Raw genomic sequence first — 11614 nt, 5'->3', positions numbered from 1 at the left:
ATGACTAGAATGGAGAGATGGTCAGAGTCCTGGCTGCTCTTGCAGAGGTCTTATATTTAGTCCCCCAAATTCATAAGTGGTTCACAAACATCTGCAACTCCTGTTCCAAGGGGATCCAACACTCTTCTAGACTCAGCAGACACCTGCATACACACACACACACACATATATATATATATATATAGGCAAGCACACAGACAAACAGACACACATTTAATATACTTATTTTTAATTTTATAAATTTTAATTTTATACTTATTTTAATTTTAAAAAATTAAGTATATCAGTACCAGAAATGGAACCCAGAGTTTTATGCACGGTAAGTGTACACACACACACACAAAGGTCACACACGGTGTGACCTTTCTCTCTAGTCTTTTTTCTTTAACAAATGAAACTAAGTTTCTGTAGGAAATCACCCTAATGAACACTCCTAACATTTGTAATGTGTCTGACTCTAAGATTTTGATACAGTTTTCTCTTCAAACCAATTATGTAAGAAGTACAAGGTTACAAATGTATGTTCTACCATAGTCGAAGAGTATGCTTTCCCTGAATTCAGTAAGAACTTGTAACCCTATGCTAAATGAAAACTGAAATAAGTGACAGGTACCCTGGAACCAAGATGGTCATGTGTCCCTTCTGCTATGTCAGGTGGACACAAGAGTGAATACATGAGTCTAGGATTTCCACTGTAGTTGGAAATGCTTCATAAAAACCCAGAGAAGGATGTGTCGGAGACCCGGATGAGGGATGGGAATTCCATGAACTCACAGGAAACACACAGTGGGGTACTAGCCCCATTTTCCTTTGTTACCCATAGGCCTCTCCCTCCTGTTATCCACAGGGCAAGGCAGTGCTACTTATCCCTAAACAGTCAAGTTGCCTCCGTTCAAACCCTGACTCTGACAATCTGTAGCTGTGGGACTGGCAAAGTTACATACTCTTTCTGTTTCTGCTTCCATATCTGGAAAATAAAGATAGGTAGCCTTTAAGTGGCTGTTGGAGAGTAAATAAGTTGGCAGATGGTACAGTGTGGGGCATTCAAAAATGTCAATTGGCAGGATCCCTTCATATTTAAAGAGCATAATAAATACCTTAGTTTTTGTGAGGAGATGGATTTCTGGCTGTCATCTGACCCATAGAACACCATGCTTGGGTGAGGCACAGTTCTAGGTGAAGTACCAGAACACAGATAGAAATGGCATTTCCTGGCATCTGTTCCATGGCACACGTAGAAAAGGACATACTTTTAATACATACTCTGTATAGTAGATGAGGCTGCTGGAGGATGGAGACCCCTGGGGTCCTATCCACTTAGCCCAGGGATTAGGAGGAGAAATGGAACCACTCCCTTGCAGTCCTGAGAGCTATCCATTGGCAGCTCTCCTGAGACTTCTATCTGCAGGCTCTCGCTGGGTTAGTTCTGAGATGGTATTTGCAATGTGCCCACATCAATTCAGAACTAAAACAGGAACCAGTTTGTCCCAGCCAGGCTTCTCCAGAAAGGGCATAGAAAATTGTTGCAGCTTGAATGCTATGTAGACCAGTGTTTCTCAGCCTTCCTAATGCTGCCACCCTTTAATACATTCCTCATGTTGTTCTGACCCCCAGCCATAAAATTATTCTTGTTGGTACTTTATAACAGCAATTTTGCTACTGTTATGAATCCTAATTACTGTGAAAAGGTTGTTTGACTCCCAAAAGGGTTGCGACCCACAGGTTGAGAACCACTGGTGCAGACACTGCTTGTACATGCAGCATCATTACCAATGAAGGCATGGCTGTGAATACAGGTGGCCTGTACATGAGCTGTGCAACACAGATCAGATACACTATTGGGGGGGGGCATGAATGGAACATGCTCTGTGAGTGGCTGAGAGAGCTGTCAGGCTGGCATAACACTCTTGTGGGAGACTTCTTAGCTACCCAGACACTCACCTATTAAAAGCTGAGCATCATTTTGATTGCCGGGCCTGCCTGCTTGATTGGAAGGTGTTGGGAAAGTGGAAGAAATGCCACAGGGATTGCTGTTAATTCTTTCAGCTGGGTTGACAGGGTTAGAATGTGGGACAAGGTCCTGGAATGATTAGCATAGGGGAGTAGAGGAGTGGGGGTGGGGTTAGTCCTCTGCATTTTTCTATGCATTCCCCAAGAAATGTCAAAGAAAAGAATGACCTAAAAAGGAACGCTATTCACGGAGGTTGTGGATGTAGCACAGACAGCCCGAAAGGGGAGTGTGTCAACGGCCTCTCCGAGAAACCACAATTAAGACAGGATTTAAACAAGGAAGAAAGTGGGGTATGGCTTCAAACAAAAGGCCACAGAATGTATGTATGTATGTACGTATGTACGTATGTATGTATGTATGTATCAGTGGTGGTTTTGATTTGTTTTGTTTTAAAACTAAATCTCGCTGCATACCTATGACCAGCCCGGAGCTTGCTATACTGACCAGGCTAGCAGGGATGCTTCTTCTGCCTCGTCTCTCTAGAGCAAACCCCATCATCAGACTGCTAAGGTCCTTTATGGCCAATTACTTTGGAGCAAAAAGATGAAGGTTTTCCTAGCCATTCTTGAGGGTGGCCTGCAGGAGGGGAAAGGACAGAGCTATCTGACATCTGCTTTTTCTCTCTTCGAGTTAGAAGGTACTAACTGCAGAAGGTAGAATGGGGGTGGGCAGGGATAGATATGCAAGCTAAAGAGACACTGGTCAGGAAATAGTTGGCTGCCTCATGATCAATTTGAATCTTCAAGCTAAAAATAATAGATGCCCTCAGAACTCTGGGAAAGTCAACCTTTGTCACTGCTTAGTCAGCATCCAGCATGTTGGAGCCACTGTGGAGAGATGCCAGGAGAGGAACCAGGCACGGTAGTCTGTGGCTTCTTGGAAAATCGATTCCCAAAGCCAGTGAAAAGCTGGATGGTGATGCAGTGGGGAATTCAAACACCATCTTTTTAAAAGCACCTAGCAATGGGATCAGTGCCTGCAAAGGAAGAGCACAGATCTCCTCAGGGCAGTGGGGAGTGAGGCTCAAGGGATTTAGTAACAAAGTAGAACACAGGGCTGTTGGAGAGTCTAGCCTGATGTGTGAGGTTTTTCAGAAAACAGCATTTAATGTGGCAACATTAGTTTACCTGTAAACTCCAGAACCAAGATAAGGGCAACAGAAGGCCCTCTGTGTGTCCTCCTGATAGACACTATCGACCAATGCCATAAGCTAAGAAAAGAAAATATGGAATACTAGAAAAGAAGAACACGATTCATCTGAGGATTGTAAAATCCAAGTGAATCTCAGCTAATAGGAGGCATGTGTGTGTGTGTGTAGAGATGGGGAGGGGGAGGGAGGGAGAGAGAGACAGAAAAAGAGAGAGGGGTAGGGTAGGGGGTATGAGGAGATGATAGTAGGTAAGGGCACTTCCTTTGCAAGCATGTGGACTGGAGTTCAAATCTTCAGAAGCAATGTAAGAAAGCATGGCTTCATGTGCCTGTAGCCCCAGCATTTGAAGTAGCAGAAACTAGAGGATCCTAGAGCTGCTGTCCAGCAGCCTAGCTGAAACAACAAGCAGAATTCCACACCCGTGAGAGACCCTGTAAGGTGGAGAGTGATGGAGGAGGACCCAGGTCTGAGTGCATGTGTATGCACGGCTGCTGGCACCTGTAATTTCATGTGCACGCATCCCGCATGCAGCATGTACAGACTTGCACACACACATACATATACACTCACACAGAGGCAAGAGGGAGGAGGGGAGGAAGGATAGGATATTAGGAGATGTAATAACTAATATTAGTTTAAATTGTGATAAAACTGAGAAATACCTGGGACTGTGGTTAGTAGCATTAGTCCTATACTGTAATGATAAGAAACAAAACTCTGACCAACAGACATTTTAAGCCATCTTACTAAGTGGAGGGAATGCCAGTGGGAGACTTGGGTAGTAAGCTTGAACTCTAAAGAAATACATGTATTCAAAGCACAGAAGCCACCCAAATTCTGGTGTGTTTTTCCTACCTTTTCAACTGGAATAGACTAACTGCAGAAGCTTACAGAACAAAGAAAAAGAAAGGGAGCAGTCAGGACATATTTGACTTGTAAGAAACAGAACAGTGTGAGAAAGGAAATCAGATTTAGGATATGGTGTGCTAGAATAAAAGCAACAAAGTAACAACTTAACCAAGTCAAGTAACAAAGAAGCAGACCAGGTCAGTGCTGTTGAGAGGAAAAACTGGAGTAATATGGACCAGGCAGGTTAACGTTGTATCTGGCATGAGCAATCAGGAAAATGGAAACTAATCTAGCCATTTCCTACAGAGGGAATTTAATATAGGGCTCGATTACACAAAGGACAAAAGAACTGGACCTGAATTATCACTGAAGTAATGGGAAACTGCTTACCACCCCTGAACAAAAGGATAAAGGACAAAGGTTGATGGCACCACAGGAATCCAGGGTAGGGGGGTTGGGCTACAGAACACTCATGGTGAATGCTGATGCATCTGTGGGGCACAAGGAGGCAAGCCAGGGTGGGCGGCCAGAAGTGTACTGAACTCCTTGGAGCAGGTTGGGAAAAGTGGGCACTGAGCCTGCAATCACTCAGCACAGTGACTAGTGGAGCGAAGAGAGCACCTCAGCTTTCTGAATAGGCACAGGTTGCTCCTTTCAGGATGTTGAAGCGGTTCTTCATTTCTGGAAAAAAAAATGTCAATTTTCCATTAATCCCCATGAGTTCGTCATCCAAATGGGAGACTTGAAGAGAAACAGCAGGACACCTACTCTTAAGCACACATCAAAGCTATGCAAGAACCCCATACCCAACACCTAGTATAACCTGTCAGTTCCAGGCCTTAGAAGTTGGAGAACCCTTCTCTTACAATGTCCAGTGTTCCCCTGCTCCCTGTCCACCCTTCCATAACTGTCAGGACTTCCTTACTTCAAGCATGTCTACCCCAGGAGGTCTCCTCTAACAGGCTGGACTGAGGTCCTTCCCCTGCTGACCGTCAGGCCTGGCATAGTGCCAGACAACAGAGCTGGGCCTGGACTATTTATTGAGTGTACTGAAGCTTTTTCTGGCCTCCCATGAACCAGCCCTTCTTCCCAGCACAGCTGGGACACAAATGCATATGGCAGTTTCTGTTCCTGCTGAGCTTACTGGATGGTAGAGAACATGAGGGTGCCTCAGCCAGAGGCTTCTGAGAAGGACTTGGATTTTCCTGATGAGTACTCATGCTGCCTTAAATAGAAGCTGAGCAGATGGTAAGACACAGCAGATGGGCAGCCCTTTGGGCACCGAGTGGAAAGGTGGGAGGCCTGGATTGTATCCCGGACTCAGCTGCTGGTCTCCGGCTGTGTGACCTGCTCACCTCCCTTCCCACGGTGAGCCCATATGCAAAATGAGCTGGCTGCAGGTTGAAGGAAGGTAGTAGTTCCCAGGCCAGCTGCAGGATTTAGAGATAGGTGACCATGTCTAGAGGAGAGCTAACATCCATATTTGTAAAGATCTCCAGCTTTACTGGGATCTGTCTCACATAGTGTACAGTTCAGCAAAATAGACAGTTATATTCATGAAGTTGTTTGGCCATGGTTTTTGCTATTTTAGGAACATTTCATTCCTCTCCAAGAAATTCAGTAATGATAGTCTTTCAAACCTGATTCCTCCCACCCTTCCCTCTTCTGAATAACTCCCAGTCTTACCCCCATTTGTCTGTTCTATGCATGTCCTATAAGAGGAATCACGTATGTAGCCTTTGATGTCCATCTTCTTCCAGATAGCATAATGTGTTCAAGGCTCATTTAATTATAACATGAGTTTGTGGTTCACGTTTTTTTTTATGGCTTTGTAATTTCCCATTGTTTTGATATACCACATTTTGACTATCTGTTAGTCAACAAACTTGGTTATTTCTACCTTTGCCTGATTATGAATAATCACTGTTAATGAGCATTCAGATACAAGTTTTTCATGGATCTTTTCTTTCTCTTGGGTACTTAATCTTGGTGTAAATTGCTGGACCATGTAATAATATCTTGAACTCTTTAAAGATCCACCAGGCTGTTTTTTTTTCAAACTGAATGAACCATCTTACATTCCGTCCAATAGAATGTAAGAGTTTTCTTAGTGTCTTTAACATTCGCCCCAAATTTAAACCTGTAGAACCAGAGGGTATCTGAGGGCTCCATTATAAGATTCTGTGATTTCTTATCTCAGCTTAGATCCCCAGAGCCTGTGTTACCCGAAACTTGCCTACACTACAAAGGTTATGACTCACTTCTCAAAAGCACCCTCGCTTGGCTTTCTTTTTAAAGGAAAGCCATGAGTCCAGCTTCCCCCCTTTTTTTTGCCCTGTCCTGGTAGATTCTAGAAATACTGTGACTTTGCAGAATCTCAAACACCCCATGAGCCTCCGTCTCTAGTGAGCATGGAGCTGGCTGAGTACTCTGACCCTTGGCCAGTGTCCCTAAGGCTAGTGTATTGCTGCATGGGTTTTGCTCCTAGTACTGTGAGTCTGACTTTGCTGAGTCAACGGCAGATTCACAGCCTTGTGGATACCATTTACCTCAAAGTCTCTGTTAATGTTGCTTCCAAGAATCCTGCAAGGATGACCCATGAGCACAAGGCCTTGAGAAATCTCCTTAGCAGATCCATAACCAACAAAACTCCATGTCTGCATCTTCAGGATGGTCTCTGTGTATGAGCAGAGAAGGTTCCCAACTCATTCCACTGTGACACTGTTCCTTGACAGATGTGAACAGAGGTTTACTCACCCAGATAGAGATCCAACAACAGGCCAAAGTAACAAACACCACCAAACTCCAGTTTGGTGAACCAGTGAATTCATTGGAGTTACTTACAGGAGCTTAGATGACTCAAAGGCAGCCGCATAACTGAAAGCCCACCTTAGCAGGGATGACAGTTCACAAAAGCTGGAACCCTGGGGGCTCTCTGAATGACTTCCAAGCAGCTCAGTGGGCTGAAGATTTTCTCTCTTCAGCAGCCCTTGCTGCTTATGTAACCTTCGGGAGGGCGGAGCCTCGTGAGCCTGTTCTGTTTCAGGAACTTGCTGAGGCTTGTGAGTTGTTTTGTTCCTGAGTCTTAATGTCAGAGGGAATTGCCCCACTGGGACCCTCAGCTGCACCAGATTTCTTGCTCTAGCCCAGGTAGTTTCTCCCACCCTTGTCCATTCTCTTCCCATTTGTCTTCTTAGCACACTCCCACCCCTTAGGTAGCTGTAAGACAGATCACAAGTATGTATTTTATTTGACATATTTTGTGACTTCTCATTGTGGCATGTAGATGGGGTTTTTTTGGGGGGCTTTTGGTTTATTTGTTTTTACTGTTTCACCCTTCATGTTGTGTTTTTTGTTGTTGTTGAAATAAAATAATGCGTCCTTTGCATTTGCAGAGACAAGTTTGTGATACCATTGTGGCCTGTCAAGCCTGCGACAGGCATTACTCAACCAATCGCAGCACTTTCTCCCTGAGCTGGGTCCAACCTCATAATTCTCCCCACACTCTGGGCAGAGGGTGAAGATGGACCTGGCATCTGACGTGGTGTCTGTCTGCCATCTTTCAGGAACTGTTCCTCAAAGCTCTCCAACTCCTCTTCCAGGCCTGATGGCATGCCAGCTCCTTGCTCTTGGCCATGTTTCTCTGCGGGCGCTCATTCACATACTCACTGTGAACATTTGAAGCTCAGCAGAGCCTCCTACCCTCCCTGCCTCCCTTCTTTCACGGATGCTGTACCATTTGCCTGCCATTTCCTTGCCCCTTCATGTCTCTGTGATCTTTTCTTGCATCAGGCCAGTGGCTCTCTCCTGTCTCTCTGTCTCTCTCACCTCCTCACTGATCTGTCCCTTGTGACTGGACAATCCTAATGCCACTCTGAGCAGGCCAGAAGTGGTGAGGAACAGGGCAGAGGAAGGCCAGCCACAGACTGGGAAGCCATTGCAAGCCCCCACAAAAGGACATCTGTTCTTCTGAGGGCCCCACTGTACCCGTAAAGGTCAAATATCTTTAGTACATTTGAAGGATGGGGAAGAATGTCAGTGGGCTTTGAAGATGTACAAATCTTAGCCACACACCTTCTTAACTTTGGAAAAGTCCAGCAATCGCTGCCTCATATGTTTTGTAAAGCAGTGGTCAAGGGTCCTCTGCAGGGCTGTGGCTGGGCCCAGGAAAGAGAGCTTTCAGCTCCAATTTGGTGTGCTTTTCTAACACCTCCTATAGGAAGGTGGGTAGCATGAGCTGTTTCTAAGGGGAAGAGGGAAGGGTGGAAATCTCCAGAGGTCAAAATCATGCCATCTTTCACTTTCTCCAGGTCAGTCAGTGGTTCTCAATCTTCCTAATGCTGTGACCCATTATTAATACAGTTCCTCATGGCTGTGGTGACCGCCAACAATAAAATCATCCTCATTGCTACTTCATAATTGTAATTTTGCTGCCGTTATACATTGTAATGTAAATATCCATGTTTTCTGGCGGTGTCAGGTGACCCACAGGTTAAAAACCACTGCTCCGGGTACACCCCCTACAGGAATACCCTTGAGCGAGTTTCCACAAAGCAGCCAGGGTGGCTGAAGGATCCAGCTCCTGCACCAATGGTGGCAAGCATGCCTTTGCCTCTGGGCTCTTCCCTGCCCCTGCTAACCAGGCCTTTACCATCTCCTTCCCAGGGTCCCCTAGCCATGCTCACACAATCAGGAACATCCACCCAGGGCTGGCTTAAACCCTTTGCACGGTCCCCTGCTGCTCAGGTGATAGCCCTGAGTGCATCACTCTTCAAACTAGTCCCGCTTGTCCCTTGAACTGCATTTCCTGCTGCTCCCCCTCATTCCCCTCTCTCCATATAATCTGCCCTCCCTTCTCACCTGACCTTTGACATACTATTTCTTCAGCCTGTAATGGCTCCTACTACCCGTTCGTCTTAAATTCCACAGCCGTCCACCCTATCCCACAAAAAACAAAACAACAACAAACAATAAATGAGTACTGGTTTAGACCATGTGACTTATGAGAGAAACCCAACTACCCCAATTAATCAATCAACCAATCAGTCAGCAAATCATTGCATTTTGTGAACCTTATTGAGATATTTAGCTGTAGTATCACCTTCAGGTGTAGCTGAATCCAGGTGTTCAAATGATACCGTTAGAGTATTTCTCACTCCATCTACAATTAGCTTCTGCCCATCTTCTCTCCCTCCATGCTTTATCAAGGATATACCTACTTTATGTCTGGGAAAGCTTCTGTTTACACTCTGATAGCCAGAACTGACTTACTCATTGCACACTACAAACATGGTGCTCTTGTTTGACAGTACTTTATGAGTCCATAAAGATATTTTAATTTCTTTTATAGTCAGTGCCTTAGTTAGGGTTTTACTGCTGTGAACAGAGACCATGACTAAGACAACTCTTATAAGAACAAGATTTAATTGGGGCTGGCTTACAGGTTCAGAGGTTAAGCCCATTATCATCAAGGCAGGAGCACAGCAATGTCCAGACAGGCATGGTAAAGGAGGAGCTGAGAGTTCTACATCCTCATCTGAAGGCTGCTAGGAGATACTGACTTCCAGGCAGCTAGGATGAAGGTCAAAGCCCACACCCACAGTGACACACTCCCTAGGCTAAGTATATACAAACCATCACAGTCAGGAAAAGCATAAACATTTAGTTGAACAAAGTATGTTAAGGGATTATATTAATATACATGCTTTAAATATAAGCACTGACAAGAAATAATAATTTTTAAAGAGGTTTTATTTTTAATATGTGTGTGGGTCTGTGCACATGAGTACAGTGCCCAAGGAGGCCAGAAGAGGGCATTAGGTCCTCTGAGCTGGAATTAGAAGCAACTGTGAGGGGCTGGGAAAGAGAGCCCCTCCCTTGGAGCTCTTGGGTGTTAAAAATTAGGAGCATGTGAATGAATTTAGATCAAATCCCTTTTAACAGAATTGTGGGGGTTTCTGGATGGGCACGCTTGAGAAAGCCACCCCTGAGAAGAAACATCAGAGCAGGCACATAAGATGATGACTTTCTGCATGAGGAGTCGATAGACTCTGGTGTATAACATAGACTCATTTAAGCACTAATTGTTTTTCTTTCTCCCACCTTGCATTTAGAAGATGCCTTATTCAAAAAACATTTATTCTTATGTGTATGAGTGTTTTTGCCTCTGTGTGTATATGTGTGTGTGTGTGTGTGTGTGTCCATCATGTGCATGCAGTACCTATAGAGGCCTGAAGAGGGCATCAGATCCTCTGGAACTGGAGTTACAAATGCGTTTGAGCTGCCATCTGGGTGCTAGGAACTGAACCCAAATCCTTTAGAAGAGTAGCCAGTGCTCTTAACCACTGAACCATCTCTCTAGCCCTGAAAATGAGTTTTTAAAATGCAAGCTATTTTATTCCATTTCAAAGTGAAGACATCTTTAAGATTCAAGATGTCAGAGCACTAACGTATATAAATTCCCACTTTTGTTCATTTTCTTTGCACCCTGTTTGGGGTCTTTTGGGCCTCAGGGTCTTGGGGTTTGAGGGGTTAGCAAAACCTTGTATTGTTCTAAATCTTGACTTTGTTGCCTGCCTCAGCTACCCGCTCCCGTCCCCAGTGCTCAGCCCTACAGAAAGGCTGCCTTTCAGCCTCGAGGAGAACGGGGGCACACCATTTGCCCCCAAAGCTTCAGGGAGGCATCACCACCAGCATCAGCACCAACACCAGCACCACTCCAGCTACGGCCTTTCGCTGACCCTGGAGAATAAGGAGGCACCGCTGAGGTCCCCGAACTCTAGCAAGGCCCTCACCAGTGAGTGTAGTGTGTACAGGGAGCAGGGTGGGGTGCAGAGGGCCAGTCAAGGACAGAAGGGTGGGGGGAGGGGGAGGGGAGGAGGCCTTGCCATGGCTACTGGATTTGGGCAGCTTGCTTATAAAGTGTGGTGATCTAGACTTAGTGGTTTCCTGCTTCCACGCTGTTACAAATGGCTGTTCCTTCCTGCCTCCTACCTTAGACTTCTGGCCTCGCAGTACTTGGCACAGGGTCCTGGGCTCCAGCAGCAGAAAGGGGTGAAGTCAGATGGTAGCTGGGGTTCCTGCCCTGGTCACAGTAAACTCTGGCCTTTTGTGACACCGGCTTCCAACAACCAAGAGGTGTCAGGCGTCCAGTGAGCCTGTGGTGTTGTCTATCCTGTAGACAATGCTAATAGAGTAAGCAGTTAGGCCTGCACTTGGCAGTGTGACTTACTAGGTCCCTGCTAACTCTAATAAGAATGGGCTCGCACCTTGAATGTTATATTATTTCCTAACTCACCTTTAATCTCTTTTAGGAGTTTATTTTTGATATACTGAGGCAAAGAATTAATTTTTCTTTTTCTTTCTTTTTCTCTTTCTCACTAGTATAGTCTAGGCTGATCATAAACTCACAAAGATCTCCCTGCCTCTGCCTCCCTAAATGATGGAATTAAAGGCTGTACTACCCCCAGATATAACCTTCATTTTCATTTTTATCATTATTTTATTTCTTGTCTTACTTCTGTTCATTTTTAACTAGCATTCAGTGTTGTGTTTCTTTATGACTTTTTCAAATATAATTTATGCTTGCTGAGCTTCCTCCCCCC

At 45.1% G+C, this 11614-nt stretch overlaps 1 protein-coding gene across 5 annotated transcripts in view; it reads left to right on the top strand.

Moving 5' to 3' along the window:
* The window catches only part of Epb41l4b (erythrocyte membrane protein band 4.1 like 4B), a 161192-nt gene that overhangs the window by 97925 nt on the left and 51653 nt on the right, over nt 1-11614 (top strand). For all 5 annotated transcript variants that reach the window (XM_031377458.1, XM_031377456.1, XM_031377455.1 and 2 more), the window contains exon 16: nt 10592-10806. In XM_031377458.1, coding sequence (XP_031233318.1) covers nt 10592-10806 — 215 coding nt within the window. The remainder of the gene's footprint in view (nt 1-10591; nt 10807-11614) is intronic.

This window comes from Mastomys coucha, unplaced genomic scaffold, assembly GCF_008632895.1.
Source record: "Mastomys coucha isolate ucsf_1 unplaced genomic scaffold, UCSF_Mcou_1 pScaffold18, whole genome shotgun sequence".
NCBI classification, from domain to species: domain Eukaryota; kingdom Metazoa; phylum Chordata; class Mammalia; order Rodentia; family Muridae; genus Mastomys; species Mastomys coucha.
The sequence above is the reverse complement of the archived record's forward strand: the minus strand, read 5'-3'. Positions and strand labels throughout refer to the sequence as shown.